General features: G+C 37.0%; 1 protein-coding gene across 3 annotated transcripts in view; it reads left to right on the forward strand.

Annotated features, from left to right (window-relative positions):
• lsp1a (lymphocyte specific protein 1 a) overlaps positions 1-20784 on the forward strand; it is a 45571-nt gene that overhangs the window by 17311 nt on the left and 7476 nt on the right. For 2 of the 3 annotated variants that reach the window (XM_069181800.1, XM_015338232.2), the window contains 9 exons: positions 2903-3155; positions 3716-3856; positions 5872-5913; positions 7230-7273; positions 10302-10383; positions 12091-12228; positions 13098-13196; positions 14942-15034; positions 15389-15497. In XM_069181800.1, coding sequence (XP_069037901.1) covers positions 2903-3155; positions 3716-3856; positions 5872-5913; positions 7230-7273; positions 10302-10383; positions 12091-12228; positions 13098-13196; positions 14942-15034; positions 15389-15497 — 1001 coding nt within the window. The remainder of the gene's footprint in view (positions 1-2902; positions 3156-3715; positions 3857-5871; positions 5914-7229; positions 7274-10301; positions 10384-12090; positions 12229-13097; positions 13197-14941; positions 15035-15388; positions 15498-20784) is intronic. The other variant, XM_015338233.2, reaches the window with a different exon arrangement.

A 20784-nucleotide genomic window follows, 5' to 3' on the forward strand; every position in this document is an offset into this window, starting at 1 on the left:
AGGTAGTGGAATTTCTATTAAATTCTTATTCTGTGGGCACCGAATTCAAGAACTGCACAAGCATGTTGCAGTGTTCGCCATCATTTCCTAAAGATTTAAGATGATGTTTTAAGCCACTGAGTGTAGGACTGATTTTATTCAGGAAATGATTAATGTGCAGTTCATAAAACAACGTTGTCATCTCTCTGAACTAAGTGGAAATTCACTGCAACTTGTAATACAATATCCTGGACAGCACTGACTTTGCCAAAGGTGCAGGGTGCTTACTTTCTGTTCTTCTAGAAGAGATCTGCTAACTCGCTATTCAACGTTACTGTTCTTCTGTTGAAGATCACTGTCCAGTTGCGATACAAAGCTGTTGTTCTGACATGCACAGAAAATTTGGGAATAAAATGCATTACAGTGCATTTTTTATTTATATGTATGTTTGTGTATGTGTTTATACAGTATATATGAAATTTGTTAATTTCATTTATTTTTTATTTTATTATACTTTACATCTACTTAGAAGCAAACAGCAAGTATCTTTTAAAGCATGAATTGTTTCCCATGATACAAAATGAAACTCTATATTTAAATCGCGATTCTGGAAGTAAACTGTCTTCTGTGTTATAGTTATAAGGCTACAGTAATACACAGTTTTACAGAAGTTTAAACAAAGAAATACAATTTGAAAAACATGTACAAAGCATATGTACATGTACATGTTTGTGTACATGTATATGTACAAATGTGGCAAGTGCCATATTTCAAAATATGTATTTCAAAACATTGACTTCTTTCTTTTTAAAACAATATACTGTAGCTGTTTAAGTTTAAATTTAAATATTTACTACAGGTATTCTTTTTTGTTGTAACTGAATCCTAAATACATCAGGAACAATATCCATGTACAGTATCCATGTATCCATGTCATTAATAATAAATTGCATATTGGTTCATTATTAGCAAATGCTATTCAGTAGGTTAATACATTTTATTTAATTTTCGTTAGTCAGGAAAAAAGAGCCAGGGCTCATGAAATGTCAGCCAAGGGCAAAGTGTTTTCAGTTCCTGCTGGGTGTGGTTTTTGGTTCTAGTTATTAAACAATTTCCTCTTTTCCTCCTTGTGAACATGTGGCACCTAGTTTGTATTGATATCACGTGAAAGGTCAGAATAAACGCACAGAAGTAAATAGCAATGTTTTATCTTAAGAATTGGCCTATTAAACTGGTGAAAGTGCAGAAAGTCAAGAGGAGTAGTTTTTTTTTGTTTTCTACCAATGTTGACAGTTTCTTCAAAAGAGTATGGTATGGCTCAAATACAGTATGTGACTGACTGCTTCAGTAGTTCCCACGTATTGACAGGGGTAACTGAAACTGGAACCGTAATTTTTGTCTGGTTCAATGATTTTAAGGTGTGTTTGTTTTTCATAGAGAACTGCAGAGTACAAAGCTGGAAATAAATGTAAGATTTAAAAAAAATACATAGTTTAGAAAGAGCAAATGTAACAGACAACATTAGCTACATTTCAAGGACCCAGATATTATTTGGGACAAAATATTGTGTTCCCTCTTAGAAGGGACAAGTGGAAATCCATGTCATTTAACATTTCTCACCAATTTCTTTTTTTGCAGCTTTGTAGCTGAATCTGTGGCATTGTACGTGGAGATATTATATTACCGATCACGAGGAAACTCTTATGTAGTTATTATGAACTTATACTGTCTGGGTTCTGTGGAAATCAGCCAGAAGTCTAAACTTCACTATTTGGAAATTAGGCTTTCTGTGAAACTGTAATCCATGTTCAAATAAAATAAACAAGGAAGTAAATACTGTGAAGTGATTTCTGAAATGCTGTGGTCAATAATTAAAAAGTAAAAGTGATTACTCAAGCGTCTTCTGAAATATGGAAGACTTACTAGTGTTTGTAATGTGATATATACTAATCTTATGTTACTTCATCTCTGTTGAGTGGCACTTAGTCTCCATAGGAACTTTGCAACATCCTTGCACTTGAACTGGCTGCTTTTTTGTGGTTTTATTTTCAATTTATGCTACTGTTACAGTATGTGTACAGTACCATTTGAATTTTGAATTTTAATAGATGCAATTCTTAATTGCTCTGCATAACAGCATCTGCCAAATAAATGAAAGTAAATGGAATGGATTGCATCAAAGAACAAACTTGATGTATAACTGAATTAGCATAGCAAGTGCAGGGATCAGCATTACTGCCTCGCGGCACCGGGGGGGTTCAGTTCCGGACCTGGGGTACAACCTGTTCAATGAGTTCAATGTTCTCCCCGCGTCTGTGTGGGTTTACTTTGAGCACTCCGGTTTCCTCCCACAGTCCAAAGACATCCTGGCAGGTTAATCCGCTTCTGGGAAGATCGGCCCCGGCGCTGAGTGTGTGCGTGTGTCTGTATTTCTGTCTGTCTGACCGCTCTGAGAAAGACGGGCTTACTGGATAGACTCCATCTCCCCTGTGACCCTGAATTGGATAAAGCAGTTAGAAAAGAGGTGGAAATGGATGGATAAACCACCAAGCGATAGGCCCCCAAAGTCTTAAGACTTCTTTGACAACGGCTATGAGTGAAAAAGTCTGAGAATAATAATAATAATAAACTTTATTTTACATAGCGCCTTTAAAGGTGGCTTCTCAAAGCTCTTTACAGAATGACAACAACATTAAATAAAAAGAATACACAAGATAAAACACCATTACAATACACAGAGGAGACTGTGGATGGTGGTACTAAGTATAGTAGGAGCAGAGGGGTAAAGAATGGAACCAGTTAAGTAAAAGAAAGGGCATGAGAAGGAAACGAAGAGGAACCCATATAGCCTCGTGCACGCGTGTCAGGGCGCAGCCGCCCCAGGAGCCCTCGAGTTTCACCGCGCTGTGCTCTTCCTCTCCAGGAGCCTCAGCCAGTCCCAGGAGGCCGAGGAGGAGCAGGAGGTCTTCCTGGAGACCGAGCAGAAGCTGGAGAAGATCCGGCGCAGCCACCAGGAGAAGGAGAGCCAGGAGTTCGAGCAGCTCAGGCAGAAGCAGCTGGAGGCCGAGGCGGAGCTGGAGGAGCTGAACCGGAGGAGGGAGCAGCGCCGGCGGCTCCGAGAGGAGGAAGAGCAGCGGCGGGGGCAGGAGGAGCACCAGCGGCAGCTCAGGGGGGAGGTGAGGGCCGAGCAGCTCCGCGCCCCGGCGGCCGCTCCGGTCTCCGCTCTCCACGTGTGACAGACGGCTCGTTTCGCTTCTCGCAGATTATGCTGTACGAACCTCCAGCGTTTGTAAAATCGCCCTAGATGCACTTGTCCAGTCGTGGAGCCTTGAGGACGGAGGACTGGAGACCTCACTTGTAGAGAAACACAAGTTCCTGGATGAATTTATTATCCGTCTTGCACTTTGCATTTGATTCTTGAGTTCTGCTAATGCTCCTGAGCTAATTATTGCAGTGAATAATAAATGGTTAATCAATTATAGATATTTTGTGACTTTTGCGCTTTTGTTTTAGTCATGTAGGGTTACGTGACCTCTTAAAAGAACTGATCATCGAGCACAGGGTGTGTATGGGGGCTGAGTTTCGTTTTCCGTTCTTCGCAAATGTTGGCTCCCGCCGAAGCGTTTTGCTGTTTTTGTCCGCAGTGTCTTGGCAAGTAGTTTGCTGGGTGGGAGCAGTGAGTGGCCTGGCCCTGGGGGGCGTCTCCCGTGATTAAGCAGAGTGAGTTCTCTCGCAGGAGGAGAGGCGGAGGATGAAGGAGGAGATCGAGAAGAGGCGGATGGAAGCAGCAGAGAAGCGACTGAAACACCTCAGCACTTCAAGTGCTGAAGGAGAGGAGCCTTTCAGCCCCCTCACCCCCAAAAGCCCGACTTTTAAGGTAGGCCAGCTCTCTGACCGGTGGAAGTCGGCATCACGTTCAGCACTCAGAGTTAGAAACAGCAGGACAAGGTTTACCATAAGAAGTGTCGTCAGTGGTGATAAAACGGTACCAACAGTGGTCAACAGCATTGGGGTGTTTCATTACAGTTCAAGCTGAAAGGTTTGGTGCCCGTTGATTTTTGTTTGGCTCATATTGTGTTAAACGCTGGATTTAAAAAACGATAAACATTTTAATTGGTACTTTTATCATTTTTATTCTTATGAATGCGATGAATAGTGGTGATTGCTCTTAGCGTGTTGCTGCAAGGAGCGTGTATGTTTAAAACCAACTTCCTTTTAGACGTCTAACATACTGAGGATGAATGTCTATGTTTTTGTTTTTTCTATGTCTTAACAGAAACTACTCATTGTTTTTTATCCTGTAAGTTATATGTTGGGATGGAGAAAAAGTTTTAGTGCGGCAGTGTGACTGAGGTATAATATATTCATCACATGCCTCATTTAGCCTAATCTTATATGGAAATAGTTAATCCCACAATGTGTTAATGAACACAGAATCATGGACTTACTGGACATCAGTTTGATAAGTTTTTTAATGAAAATCAAAACATACTGTATAAAGCATATCTGTCTTGTTCTTTCTTGAGCAACAAACATAATATATAAATAAGAGGTATGTAATAAATATATGCATATTCTTAATTTAACCATTTATTATTGTCTCTGTCTGGCTCTTATTATATTTGTAACTAAATGATGGTACTCATCATATATTTTCCTCAAGTGCTAATTTCTGCACTCTGAGTTCACTGCAATTCAACACCAGAACAAAGCTTACTGCTTATAATGTTCTGGAAAATTGTTTCCTAAAAATGCTTCTTTTTATGAAGACATTCCCTAATTCATATGGGTCAGTGCTTGTACCAGCAGCAGGCAGAGACTGATGAGCTCTCATGTTGTGCTGAGTGGGATGGCGTGGTGTCTTGTGCTTTGCTGATGTGGTTGTGGGGTTTGATCTGCTCATGTTGTGACATTTCCTGCATTTCTTCATGCACTGAAAGAATGTTGGGGAAGAACTGACCAGCTGACTTCATCTTTCCTGTTCTAGTAACACATGATAAACTCTTAGGAAATGACTTGTACTGTTTGTTGTGTGTTGCATGTGCAAGCTCTTTAGAAGCAACAACATTAAGTTTCTGTGCTTCTAACACTGTAACAGGCTAATACATAATTCTTACTTGTACCATTGATACATTAATGGGATATTGACCATATTTTTTTTGCATTTTTGAGCCATTTTTGCTATACCACTAACAGGGAACTATTTTGCACCCTTTTATCTATCTAGGTGTAGAGAAAATATAATAAAGACATTCTGGAAGAATAATTAAAAATACAAAAAAATGAGGTCCATAAATACAAAAAATGGAACTGAAAAGCAAGCATAATTTTTTTCCAGGGGCTGATTGTCTAGCACACTCTGGTCTAAAATTCTATTCTTACATGAATATATGGTAGGATTATACTTCTGAGTTATAAAAATATTTTTTCAGATATTTTATTAAAAACTGGGAAATAACATGACATACTGTATTTTTTTGTTTTTTGGTTATAAGAGTAACATTCAATTTTAATAAAATGATTTTTACACAGTTACTATGGATTTCCATGCCTTTTTTGCCTCATGTTATTACATCTGCATTAAACAATTTTTGCATAATAGGACAAGCAAATTGCAAAAATTGCAGAAAAGTTAATTGTTATGTTTTTGCATTAGATTAAGCAAAGTGATGCTAAAAATATCTGTATCAGTAGTGTAGCAGTTTTTAACATTTACTATTAACACTGTGGAAAGAAACACAAATGAACTAAATGTCTCCCAGTTTCTTTTCTTAATAATTTCTCTAAAATATACATTTACTGCTGGGTTGCTAAGGCGGTGAGCCTATGGCTATGGCTACTTTCCTGTTGCCCTCAATCTGCTCTGTCGTGTGCTTATCTGTGTAATTTCAGAATGAGAGTGAGGAGAGGGTGACAGCAGAAAATACTTACTCGGTGAGTCTGGATTCAGAGGCTAAGGAATTCAAGTCAATGTTATAGCTTGAGTGAACATTATTTTAAGATGTTCCTTGCGCATAATCTTTTTGGCGTTTGCTTGGCTTTGGGAGCTCAAAAAGGTAACGGGGTTGCATGTCCTTTTCTTTTCCAAATCCCCCCCCCCGATGTTTATTTTATACATACTGTACACTTTGTGTTCAGGATTGTTACTTTTGTCAGGTTGTTCTTCTACAGAACCAAGGAGCTCTGGGTTGATAGCCATTCTTAATTCATGTGTTGTCTTGCAAAGTCCTATATTTTCCAACCTATCTTCATGAAAGGGCGCTGTTTCTTTTGGTTAATAATGTGACTGCTGGCAAGAGTAATAACCATAGTACATGACAATAACATTGTGAGGTTATTCCTAAAATGCCTTCCTTCGACATTTTTATAAATATCCTATAACGATGCAAAATATGCACATATTTCAAGCTTAAAATGTGATTTTTATCAACAGTTTTCTGCATTTGGATTAAAGAACAGTTATATTTATTTTTAATTAATAATTAATGTTTAGAACATTATGTAGGTAATATAAAACCTTGTTTAAAATGTTTAGATTTTTGCTAGAAGGAAAATAAACAGTTAATCTTGTTTATGTTGGACCACATTTTTAAGAAGGATTTTTCCAATGTTATTAGAAGAGTGCAGTTTGGTTTTCTCAGGCATTCAGTCATAATACTGTTACCACTTTACAAACACTCTAGATATTTGTTATATAAATATTTAACAAGTGTTGGAGATAACACATTATTAAGGTGTCAGAGTACCATTAAATCGCAAGCTGATAAATGAACATCAGAGTGGCATTGTGTTACTGCTATATTTTATTTGTGGCAGCATTGTAAAGAATGGTTCAACAACAAGTCTAAAACTTAGGATTTGTCACATTTTTTTGTAAAGGTGCTTTAAAATTACTTTGTTAGCTACGATAGTGACTCCACAACTTCAATATAGTCTACTGGTATCTTAAAATTCACACAATATGAGATATTCCTTGAAAATGCACAGTAAAGCTGTATTGCAATATTAGTGTACCAGTTGCATTTTGCAAGTGAAAAACAGAATTGTTTTCATGATGATGTAGGGATACACATGATTTTGAAAAGCTGTATAACTTGGACTCTAAAAACTCTAACAGGATAGAACAGGGTAGAACATTGGTGCTAATAATAGAAGCCTTTAACAGGGTGTTGATTAATAATTGGATAATAGAAACATTTTAAAAGAAAACAAAAAAGTGACCTGAGAGAGTTTTTCTTCTTTATTTGTAGATAACGGAGAGAACAGAATCTTTGAATCGGTCCTTGAAGAAAAGGTGAGTTTATCTGAACACACCCAAGAAAATGACACTATCTTCTAGTAATATTGGGGATTTAAAAGCATCCCAGATTCCCACTGTCTGCTGAAGAAGCCCTGACACTACTAAGACTGATAGACTGAGTCAACATTGACTAACTCTTGACAGGGAAGGCCAAGTCATCACTGGTCTGTTCCATGCTTTCTGTTGCACATTTTGACAGCTGTGATTTATACCAGTTCATTGTAACCAGATGTTAAGTCATTATCTTGTTACGATGCCTTTAAAGATATTACTCTTAACTATGGCATGGCTCCAGTTTGTCTGTACTACTTAGTCATTATCGATCAAGATAATTCCTGATTGGTTCTCAGATATAATAACAACCTTTACTATCTGATCTGTGCAATCTGTGACCTTAACAGGTTTGATTTCGAGATATAAAGTTTCAGTTGCATTCTCACTCTCTTATCCAAAGTATTTCAAAAGGAATAACAACACCAGAGTATCAGGTGGTTTTTGCCAATGTTTGTTGAGTATTTTAAATATAATATATTCAATAATATAATATGTTCCTTTAATAATAAACTTTTGGGTTAACCCAGTTGGTTTAGGGGCAGGCTCCTGGCCACAGTACAAGGAGGCTGGGACCCCCTCACAGAATGAGGCAGCTGTAAATCTGGAGCTGAGGTGGAAGGGAGACATGTGAAGTGAAATACAGTTCGAAAAGAGGCGTTTGCATGTGATATACAGTTTACAGTTAATGCTGGGAATGATTATGATTTAGAACAGCTGGACAAAATTGGCTTGTTTGTCATCATCCATCCTGAACTTCAGTTAAGAACTTCCATTAATCAGCTAGACTTAACGGATAATTTGGATCCTACAGTATATATGCTTTTGCCTCCGGGCAGGCACAGTCTCATTGAATTCTGATGATCTCTCCGTCTCCAAGTCTGCACAAATAGTGGTGTTCCTCTGTGTTTCTCATTAGTAACTATAAACCCCAAATATTTCTTCTCTCTCACTAATATGTATAACTAATATATAGTAGATCTTATGAAATCCATATCTCCCTGAGAAAACACCAGTGTTTGCCAATTTTCATCTGTACTGTATATGCAGAATGTGAGAAAAATGGAAAATTGGTTTGTTTTAGGGCATGATTAAAATATCAGTTGATTTAAAATACTTTGTACTTTTTCTTTGCTATAAGGTGGAGGGTAAACTATTCCTGTAATAAGATCCCCTTAACCCATGGAAAATTCCTTCTGAGAGCCCTGCTTTGCTGCTTTTTGTTGTTAGTTACAACATTGTAATTTTGATTGCATTGTTTCTGTGGAAAAATGTATTTCCCAGTGATAAGAAACATTTCATGGGTTAAGGGGAGTGCTATAACAATAAAGGCCTCCAGCACTGAACTAGCAAATCTGGATAAGACACAAATACCTTGGTAGTGACATCATCATGTGAGAGTATTTCACTGTTTTCAGCAATAAAGGATTGTTTTCCTTTTCATTGTCAGATTTAATCTGAGCGGTACTCATGCATAGCTTATAGAGGAACATGGGAAGATGCAGACAGCAGAAAATGAAAACATTATTTCAAAGAACTGAATAGTATCCAGGAAAAGATATTTTGGTCACTGAGAATATTCTTACTTGAACAATAATCAGGAATGAGAAAATGAATTACTCAAGATGCCCCGTGATCATGATTTTTATGTTCTCCTTTCTTAAGATGTTTTTGATCTTATTTTTATCTTGGCATGTACGACTTTCTTAGCCTTGAGCAAACAGCAAGGTTTCCTTGTTATTTTTCTACATGTGTCATGTGGAGTTTTAAACAAGCTCAGGAGGAGGTCAAACCCTAATCTCGCCCACTTCCTCTTATCCGCAGACAGTATAGCTATCACACATCTTGCCGATTCATTTTCTGGATTTAACTTCCACACTCCTCACTCTGCCTCATCTTCGCCTTTGCAGCTGCTGCCTGAATTATTCCTCATAAAAGGTGTGGGCATTGTGACAGGCCCTTTCTCATGGGTGGGCTGTCATTCTTCTCAATCAGATGAGTTTACCCGAATAAAAACAAGTGTTGAAATTGCTCCTTCTTCTTCTTGAAATGTTTAATGATTTATTTTATTTGGGCCATTCCATAGTTATAACTTGTGTTAAAGCATTGCCTGAGTGCTCTAATAAGCTAAAGGATTTAAACAGATGGTTGTAACAGGTTAGGCTTACAAAAGCTAACAAAACCTTCCATGAACTGAAAAACTCATCTTTCTAAATAAATGGTTTGACTTTTTTGGAGCCTGATAAGCATTTTTACAGCATAACGTTTGTAATTCAGTCATCGTCTCTTTCTGGGAATAACAAAACAACCACTCTTTAAAAAAAAGAACCCTTTCTAATAGGGTTGAGATCAAGATCAAAAACCAAACTTCGTTACACCCCTGTTCTTGATGTGTAGATATCTCTGAAAAACAGATAAAACACTAGGAACAGTTCATATTTTATGTGAGTTGCATAATTTAAGGGTATGAATAATTCTCTGCAGGACATTACATCATGCGCTTTCATGAGAAAACACATTTATCATTGCTTTCATGGAAAAATTCTCATAGTCTTTAGCACTTAACACTGGAATCAAAGTACATTCCTTAGGGAAGGAGAATGGAGTTTTCAAGTGCCTGATTAATCATCTAACTTTATCATTCAAGCTTATACTCATTTCTAAAAAATCTTAATGATAAAACATGGTTATATAGTTTTATACACTGCAGACATTTCTCTACCCACAGTGAACAAAAAGAAGTCCTTTAAGGTCTAAGAAGTCCTTCTGGTCTCTTTAATTGTATAGGCAAGTTCTTATTTTAACACTGTAGATAATAAAGAAACTTTTATTACTACTACATTCCATAATGCATGGGATTGAACAATCATTAGGTGGACTTATGCCTTATGACTTAAGACACAGACTTAACCCTTTACATACAGTAGGTCAGATTGCACATCTGCTAATGCATCAGTTTCTTTTGAAACAGTAATAGTGTTAAGAAGACACAACCCCCTGTGCCCATCTCCAAGATTGATGACAGGCTGGAGCTGTACACTCATGCCATTGAGGTAATCATTTCTGTGTTTCTTTCACTTAGACACTTAACTCACCATGTTTCTTGGAACGCTGCAGTGATTAATCTTTTTGATGCATCTTGCAAAGACATGTTTCCTGTCTACATGCTCTATAAAAATACTCAGTAACTGTGATGGTGACAGTGCATTCTAGACACACTCTTGCAACAGTGATTGGATTTGAAACATGTTATCCACCAGGGCTTCTGAGTGGTTTGACCAGTCAAAGATGTTTTCAGGTTGTGATCTTTAGTCCAGACTTTGCTGGTTTGAGCCTGTGCTTTGTATTAAAGTAAATGAGGATGAGATAACTAGGGTTAGAGTAACTCTCATGAGGGTTCGATTTAGTAATCCTTAGCTTGCCATGCAATAATGACTTTGAGACTTACAGTAGCAGACGCCCCCGAGATTGTGTTGTCTGTGAGACACTTTGTTGCTCCAGTCAGGGTTAACTTTTCTGTAAGGCATCACGGAGTTTGCAGCAAATCCAGTGATAAGAAGCATCCAGTAGGCAAGTTTGAAGGACTTAGTTCTGTCTGTACTGGTGCAGGGGTCAAAGAGGTGAACTGAGATGATTAACCATTTTAGATTTAGCCTGAAAGTAGGAGGTTGTCATCCTCCAATGAACATTTGACTTACTTAACCTTCCTTCTCCTGTGACCCTTTACCTTTCCTGTCTTTTCAATAGAGTTATTTATGTAAGACTTTGTTCTTAAAAGGGGTGAAAGTTCATGTTAATTATATAGTGTTTCTGCAGTCTTAGGACCTTCAGTAACTTCAGCAGTGGCAGATCAAAGGGATTTCCCCTTCAATCCTTGTGCTGTTTTCAAGAATGTATTCGTATGCCCCCCTGGCTAGGTTTTCACCTGGTTTGGAGAACAGCTTTATCTGTGTATATGTGGAACAATATGTGGAACAATTATATTTTTTGGGGACTGACCTACACGGTTGTGAAATCACCATCTGCCTTTTTTAATTGCAGTGCATCTGTGTTTAGCAGATGCTGGTATTTTGAGATGAAGTCACCCCTAGCAACCTTTCAGCAACATTTATATGATTATAAAATTGCATGCAAAAACATGTTTACTGTATAAAAATATTCTATTTTATTTAATAGATTGAGTTCTATTGAATATCTACTGCATTTTCAGTCTCAACCCATTTGTTTGCAAGAGTCCATTTATTGCTATGCTATTTTGCAGCCTGGTTCCACAGAGTACCCTGTCTCTAATTTACACTTCATCTTAGCTATTACTATTAATTACTTAGACATCTCTTTATCAAGACTTGTTATCCACTCTTAAACATCAGCGTTTGTCTGACGCCTGAATTATTCCTCATAAAAGACGTGGGCATTCTGACAGGAGGAAAGTTCTGTTGTCCATTTCTTGACAATGTGCACTTATATCGAGGTATTTTTGAAACAAAAATCGAGTGCAGAAAAAAGGCCTAATAAAGCAAATAGTTTAATTGTGTACTTATCAACAGTAAAATAAATCATTTGGAATGAAAATCTGAAGACTCTTGCCACATTTGCTCTGTTAGTTATGTGTTACATAGATATGGACAACATAGCTTTTAGAACAAAAAGCAAGGAGTTACTGGTATTTAATTGCAATTAATATCGCTACACATAGCCAGATGTTATCTCTGCATTAATTTGCTCATCCTTTATGTATGTCACTTGCCTGATGATTGAAGAGCTCCACCAAAGAGACAAGAGCAGCAAAACAGGCTGTGGTGGACATTCCTAGCCCTTCTGAGCCTATCTCCTCCAAGAAGAGTCTGTTTGAGGCAGAAGCTTGGAGTCAGTCATCAGCCAAAGGAACACCATCCAAGGCAAGTGGTGGTCAATTATATTTCTCTTGGACCCCTGTCTAGTTTTGTATTACTCATCCTAATTGTTATACAGGTACAGTATATATACACCTAACAGCTCTGCTTAATATACTGTATGCACTGTATTAATTAACAGAAATTTCTTCATTTTCCTACATCGAAAATGTACTTGCTTCCACTCGCTATTCGCAAATCAACTTGGATTTGGTCTTGGGTTGTAAGTGATGTTTCTAATTTGCTTTGAATTATTTAGGTTTCATAAGTAAGACAAACTCCCATGCTTGCAAGCTATGCAAAGGACAAATAGTGCTGTATTGGATAACTACCCTGAGACTATATGGTTAAGACTTCCACAAATATTTAATTTCATCTGATGCACGTGGGTGTTCCAAAACATGTTTGTTTTACCTAGTTTAGCAGCGTGGTGGAGGTAAGAAATCACAGTGTAAATGTGCCAAAGTTTTTATTAGGTTTTTAATCAATTAGTGAGTAACAGCATAAACATGTGAAGACATCATGCCTTGGGCGTTTCATTTCACTAGCTATCTTTTTTATCTTGTTATTAAAAGCATCACAGAGCATCAATTAGCAACACTCCGGTGAACCACATTCAACGACAAAAATCGTTGCAGTACTTGTAAACTCAAATTTCATAAGAAACGCTACTCGAGTTACTAGTAGACTAATTACATTTTCTGGGATCTCCTGCGATTAGGGTTACAAATCTAACAGCTCTAAATGACTGTGGGCTTTCCTTGCTCTGCTCAGATACAGTAGAATTATAAGTTGATTCCTCGTTCTTCAGCCATCATGGAAGGAACAGGGGGTGCTGCTGCACTCTTCAGTGATATGGGTTCTGTCTCTCTCAGGACACAGAAGGACTAAAGGTTGGAGTGGCTGACCTGATCACACAGTGGGTGAAAGGAACCGATGACTGCAGCACCAAGAACTCCCCTTCCAAACCAGCTGTAAGTCAGAGTGCAGTTAAGGCCAGAAAATTTAAGTACAGCCATTTCTTTGTTCATTGAATGAAAACTGACTAAGGTCTGAACTCTTGTTAAAAGATCTAAGGGTGTCTAATCATAGATACGTTTTTATGCACAAGAAAGTTTGGAAATGTGCACATATTCATATTAAGCTAAATTGTTCTGAATGGAGTAGCACAGAAAGATCACATGTGCCTAAATTGGTGTTTAAAAACTACTTTGAGCTTTTGTGTGACTTTGTGAGGACCACTGAATATAGTTGCATTTTGATTTGTAAGAAATTAGTAATTTACCTCAAAAGCTATACTTTTTCCAAGTAGTATTAGCCTAGCAGTGGTAAATTTTACAATGGTGACATCATTTGCTTCCTGATTGATTCATGATTATGAGAGCAGTATCCTACTGATTCTGAAGGTTTTGACTCATACTGTAAGAGAAATTACTGAGGTTATGTTCTTGAGTTGTTCAAGCTAAAACAGTGGTTTATTATGATTAAAAAATAACTGGTGTGCTTGAAAATATGTACTACTACTGAAGTAATGTTTTTCAAGTATAATTTAAAATTCACCACTTAGAGCTATCAAACTCCTTAAACAAACTACACATACAGTGTGTATCTGATGGATTTCCTCCTTTTCTTACTCCTTTTCTCCTTCCTCAGTTTTCTTATTCCAACTTTCCTCATGTATTGGATTTTCCTTAATCTCCTTTAAGGTAAATTTCTTTTTCAATTTAAAATAGTTTTTTTTTTTTATTCAGAGCTACTGTTATCCTTTCTTACACTGGTTGAAGATATCAAGTAGGTTTAATGACACTGCAGTTCATGAGGCAGATGTTTTAGCTGATGCCTTTATTAGAGCGTCCCTGGACAGGGATATTGCAGATATTGGAAGCCTAAGAGGAATGTCATTTTCTGATGTTACTGTAATGTAGCAAAGGTGTGACAGTTAAAGAAGACAAGTCACTTAGTTTGGTTATTTCTTATGAGCAGCCAAGTATAATTGATAAAATATGCTTTAATCAGATTTAAAATATTTTTGAAGGGCACTGTAGATTGTATGACACTCTTTTGCATTAAATATAATAATTTTCTAAAATAGTCCATAAATATCACCAGTGAATGGTGTGATTTGTCTGAGACCCTGTATTATTAAATTAAAAGCTGCTAAATGGACTCCAGTTACTGGCATTCTTTCATTGAATTTGCATTTCAGTTGTAGGTTTGAGACATCTGAAGCTCACCTGGTTCTGAATTTTTATGTTTTGTACCAGTTATTATAAAGAATGCAGTTTAGTGAAAATGCCTTTTGCTTAAAGAAAGTTTTGAGATTACTATGTAGCTTCACTTTTTAAGCTCCTGAAAGATGTCTTGTGTTGTTTTATGAACCAAAATAAAGTTGTTATTTAATGCTTAACTATTATGAAACTATTAAGGTGAAATTTTGTATTATTTTGTTTTCTTGTATTTTGTCATTGTTCCTCGTACTATATAACCCTCTCTCTCTGTCTCATTCACTATCTCACCCTAGGTCTTAACATATTTAGTAGTATCAGAAAATCACATTTCCTGTCTTGTGAAAGAGGAGGATTACATCACTGACTAATCAACATATACTGTTATATGTTATGATGCTGACAGTTGCTAAATGATTTAATGTGACGTGATTGTGCATTTCAAAGTCTAAATTGCTATAATAGCTGATTGTCCATTGCTTTTGTTATTTCAGGACTTTAAAGTCGGTGATGTTTTGCACAAGAAAAGCTTGTGGGAGATAAAAGGAGATTCTGCTTCATCAGTAAAGACCGCTTCAGTCATGAAGGTAAGTTCCACACTTTTGTTTTCTTATATATAACTTTATATAAAATTAAGTTTCATATTGGTTTAGACAGGCTAATGAAAACTGTCCACAGATGTAGTTAATCTGTTTGTGATTGAGCTCAACTGTGAATAAAATACAAACTATGAACAGTGTGATTTGATGTACTGTAGAATAGTACAGTACACTGTGCTTTTGAAAAACACACTGTGATTTTGTTTAAAAATTCTTATTATCTTTTATTTTTTTCATGAAAAAGCACAAAATTCAGTTAAGACCATTTGTTTTTACATTTAAGACTCAGAAGGTCTGCAAAGACCTTTTTAATGTTCTAAATGTTAATATTTTGTCTTTTAGGGTACTCCTTCTGGTAAAAGGTACAAATTTGTTGTTACTGGACATGGAAAATATGAGAAGGTCCCAATCTCTGATAATGACCACAATGAATGTACAAATGGAAAATCAAGTAAGACGTTTTGACAATTCTAGCATTGCTTAAATGTATATTAATGTGCGGAATTGTTAATATTTCACTAAGTTGTGTTATTTAACAGAAGAGTGGGAAGAGATCGGATTCTAATTTTGTACCCGTGCCGCTCCCTGGCTCATCCCTCGTAAGTGAGGATGGGCTGTGGATGCACTGAGCTCGGGCCAGGTCTGTCATTTCTTCAGCCAGGAGAGTTGATACCAAAGCATATTCCCTTTATATTCATTGGCTCGTTTCTTTGTTAGAATTCAAAAAAACACCTGAAGCGGAAAGTTGTGGAAAACCGTGGAAAGCAATCTTGTAAACCGATTTGCCAAGATAAAGGTGCAGATGAGTATCTCCCAGAGTCTGATGATCTGCAGTTCAAGTTGCAAAAACTTACAATAGAGGTGCATCTACTAATGATTATTTCTGACAAAGAAATGATACACTGGTACAATTCCCATAATCCGAAAAATATAGTATAAATTATTTTTTGCCAAAAGATTAATACTTTAGTTGTTGGTACCACTTCAGTGTATTGATTCCCAATTTTACAAGATCAGATTTTACCAAACCCAATACTTTTATTTTTTAAAATGTGGGAAAAAAAAGAACCATACCTCCTCTTTGAAGGTGAAACTCTGTCATGTTACATCATTCAACTCTCAAAAAAGCATAGTAGAATAAGAAAATGACTACACTAGTAACTGTTTCTGTTGTAGCATGTATAGTATGAAGTTAATATGTAAACAGCTGAATAAATTAATAATCTAGTCCTCAACCATTGCAAACAAACCCCCCATTTAGAAGCCATACTTTCCACAATTCACATTTCCTGCTTTATGTGCTGCAAGATTGAATTCACAGGTCACCACTATTGACCTTATCCTGGTGCTGGCAATCTCATTTACATGTGCCTGCAGCTGTTGAACTGTTGTGCCCTGCATGGAACCTCTTGGTCTCAAATAAGTTGCTGCTGTGATGACACCTTAAATTGTGCATAAGCAATCTGTCCACAGTTGCTAATGGGAGTAACACTCAGCTAGGGCCGTGAGGGAGTTGAGTTGGTGATAACTCACACAGCTGCCATGACTGGAATCCTCCTCTTGCACTTCAGCCATTATTGCTCCAACTGCTCAGTTACGTAATAATGAGCAGTAATATCACAGTTCCAGAAACACCGTGGTCGTTTTCTTAACCTCCTTTCGCGGAAATTGTTTTTTTGTTTATAGAAAAGTTATTTTTAGGAAGAGGTATTCCCACAATGTCATAATATCTTTAAAGACAAAACATGCATCTTGACAAGGTCAGTAATTGTGTGTGTTACAGAAAGGAGGATACATTACTGATGTAGAATCACGATGGAGTAGATGTGCTTCATTAATATATTTGCCCTTGGTTTCATCTCAAAATGCTTATCTAAATCTGTGGCAGATTAAACTGACTTTGCTACCTGTCCAATATCTTCTTTGCTGTCCTTACAAGGCCTCTCTTAAGAATTTATCTTAATGTTTTGCAACTTGTTGTGAAATTTGCATTGGAAAATTTGAAAAAAATCTATCGCAGGACAACATATAGTTGTCCTGTTGTTTTAAAGGATGGATCTCAATAACATCTCAATTTCCCTTCGGGATCAATAAAGTCTTACCTAACTGATAAATGAGCAGAATGTATTTTGCACTAAATGAAATATCCCCAATATATTATACTGAACTTTGGTGCTTTGGGTATTCTTTGTGAACTATTTCACAGATATAATTGAAGTCACATGTTTCAGGAAACTGTTAGAATACCAAAGCGCTAGAAACAGAAGAGCAGTTCTGTAATGATAAATTACTGCATTGTTTCAGTTGCTCCTCATCTGAATCTATTATTTTTAGCTATATCTGCCAGCATCTTTTCTGAGGTTAAGACTGATGTATTGTAAATGTTTTGCAGTTTTGTTTGACCTTCTTTGTGTTGGCGTTAGTGGACTGAGGTGACATTTTATAATTCCAGAGGTCTGCAGTTTGAAACCTGACAGATTTGAATGATCTCAGGCAGAATGAGGATATGATCTAAACACCTTGCTCCTTCTTGTCCAGCTGTGATCAGCTGTCTCAAAGGATACAAAAGACACCACAATACAGTTTGTCAGAGAGCAGCAATTTAAGTTTTGTGCAAAAATACAAGTCACATAAAATGTGCACTTTTTGTAGCTTTGCAGAAATTTATGCAGACTACATACATACAGCAGACAACATACAGTATATCCATACATATATTTCTATACAGATTTATATACAGCTGACAACAAAATCTGTTCTTGAAGGTAATACAACTTACAGATTTACACATGTATGGGGACAGGCCTGAAGATACAAATGAGATCTTCCCTAATGTTTTCAGATTCCTTTTCTTAAAGAAAACAATATATACGGTGACAGGTGAAAAAAACTCACTTATTAGTGTAAGTGAAATGATGAGCTTCTAAAATAAAATAAATAAATGCAAATGATTATAAATAAATGGGTAACCAAATCAATTTCCTTCACAACTTTGACAACTGCTGATTAACCTGACCTGTAAATAGAAGTAGACTTTGTCTTATGATGTGAAGGATTTCAGTTTATTTTAGATAGCTTTGAAGTAAAATTGGAAAAAGTATTTAAAGTACTGTATTGCTAAATTATAATATACTATGCTATATTTAAGTCCTTATTCATTATACCTTTAATGGTACAGTGTTATATATTTGTTGCCTTCAACAAGCCCAGGTCTATTCCTGCAATAGAGGTCTTTTATCTTGCTATTACCAACCACACTTAATATAAATAGTCTTCAATCTAACACTTAAGAGTAACAAACCTTCATCGGACAACTAAGTTTCAACTCAAATTCCAAATGTTGGGATTTTGTATTATTATCAATGGACTAATTATTACGAAGCTGTGGTAGCTCAGATGGCAAGGATGTCCAGCTCCTGACTGGAAGGTCCTGGGTTCAATCCCAGCTAGGGGCAAGTGATGTAGCTTGCTCTAATTCCTTCCAGATGGCTCCCAGGTCTGCTCAGCCTGCTTTCCAAATGAGCTCTGGGTGCTAATTCTTCCAGGGGAGATAGACTGGCCAGAGCGTGATGCTGACCACATCACCTCCACCTCCAGTGTTGGATAGTCTAAGAAAAACGGTGGCCCTTGTCCCCCATTCCCACTGGGCTTTTATGGCCTGAAAAGGGACCTACTGTACCTCCCTACTAATTATTCTATGGTACTTGGTTTCCTCTTTAAGGAATTTTGTTGTCCTGTTGAACTAAAGGATGTATATTCATTGTCAGACAGTCTTCTGATAATTATCACATTTCTGAGGATTGGATTAATTTTAAATCAATGAAAATCTGTAACTGTGAATCAGATCTAATCTGATAGAAGGACATATTGCATTTGCAATACTAACTGTAGATCACAAATTTGATCTGTGGGCCTTATCCCTTATGTACGCAATTTGACCTGTTTTCAAATGTTACAATGATAATAGATTTTAAACTTGCCTAATTAAAAAAATGATATTCCTTAAGGTAGGAAGGTAAATCCATTTGAGCCGCATACAGGAGACCCTGGTGCATTAGGCCAGAGTTTACCCAGTTTTCGAGCTGTGAAGCCATCAGAGAGCACATGACTCCTGCAATTCTATCACAGGAATCATGCCCACCAGTGCTGGTTTCTATTTTTATAGGCTGGGTGGACTAGAGCAACTGGGGTAAAGTACCTCACTCAAGGTAAAACAGCGGTGTCTGTTCCTTAAAGATCCTCTAAGAATGTTGGTTATTTTGTGATGTGAAACATAGACATATGTAAAATAGTGCAACCCTAATTCCAAGTTCCAGGAAATTGTACACATTACAACCAGAAGAGGAAACAATTCGCCTTTTTCCCTAAGCCAACTTAGCATTACACTATGTAGATGTGATTTAAAGTGCTTTTCATTTTGGTGCACGGTCTTTATCAGTGAATTGGTGTGTTTTTTTGGTCTCTACAGTTCTGGATCTCATTCTACCTTCTAACATTACTCAACCCCAACTGTTAAAAAGCATTTCTTTTCAACAACAGACAGGAGTGTTCAGGCAGCGTTCATTTATAACTTTGCTGTCCTGTTCCATCAGGCCTTTCTTGTGAAAAGCAATCTAGAGTAAACTATCCATACAATTACTTTAATCCATAACTCACAGGAGCCTTTCCATCTTATGTACACATATATTGTGTGTCTCTCTTCAATCTAAATTTCCAGAAGCAAAACATTATTTGTCAATTGCTCTGTGCAGATCCACACCTTATTGAGTATGCAGAGGCTCAATACATTTTTCACCAGATATGCTTTAGTTTTTCTGATCTCAGACCTTGTCCTGCAACACTGCACTTCCCTATACCTGCAATTAAAAACCAGTCATTCCAGGAATGCCAACATTAACTCCTTCTTATTTAAAAGACATCCACAACACCAATATGCACCTTACCAAAGTGTTCTGTGATCTCCATTGTGGATTAGACATTGCTATATGACACACCTCTCTGAGTAAAGCAAGAAATGTATTACATTTAGCAAGGTTAATGAAGAGTTTCTCAACAAGTTTTAAAAATAAGTGTTTAAAAATAAGAATATGTAATGTTTCTCACCAGTTTAGAGGATATATTGCATGAAAACTCATTTGTTTTCTGTTGCCTTGGGTTGAATCCAATCTAGACTAACCTTGAACCTGTATTAACTAGTGGGCCCTGAAGGCTTCATTCAGTAGGAGAGGTTGATTTGTTTTAGTTCCTCATGCAATTTCACAGATAAAATAATGCTAAAAATAATTAATTGGCCAAGTTTCTTTAATTTCTGTTATTAAAAAAAAACAAGTGAGTGTAAGTGCACAGTGAAATGGGGTTTTAAAACAAATGTCCAGGAGGTGGTCAAACCCTAACCTTATCCACTTTTCACTAACTTGAATTTTATCTTCTGATACTCCATCTATCCATCCAATGTCTAATGCCAATCCAAAGGATGCCAATCCTTCACAGGGCAGACAGGCACAAAACAAGTACACACTCACACCAGGGTCAATTTCACCAGACGCCAGTTCATCTAACAGCATGTCTTCGGACTGTGGGTGGAAACAGGAGCACACAGAGGAAACCCATGCACACATGGGGAGAACATACAAACTCCAAGCATATAGCACCCCAGGAACTGAACCCAGGGGGCAGTGCTAGCCAGCAATGCTAACTACTGCTGGACCTGGGACTTCATCTTCCCTTAAAATGCAATC

The sequence above is a fragment of the Lepisosteus oculatus genome, chromosome 21, assembly GCF_040954835.1.
Source record: "Lepisosteus oculatus isolate fLepOcu1 chromosome 21, fLepOcu1.hap2, whole genome shotgun sequence".
NCBI lineage: Eukaryota > Metazoa > Chordata > Actinopteri > Semionotiformes > Lepisosteidae > Lepisosteus > Lepisosteus oculatus.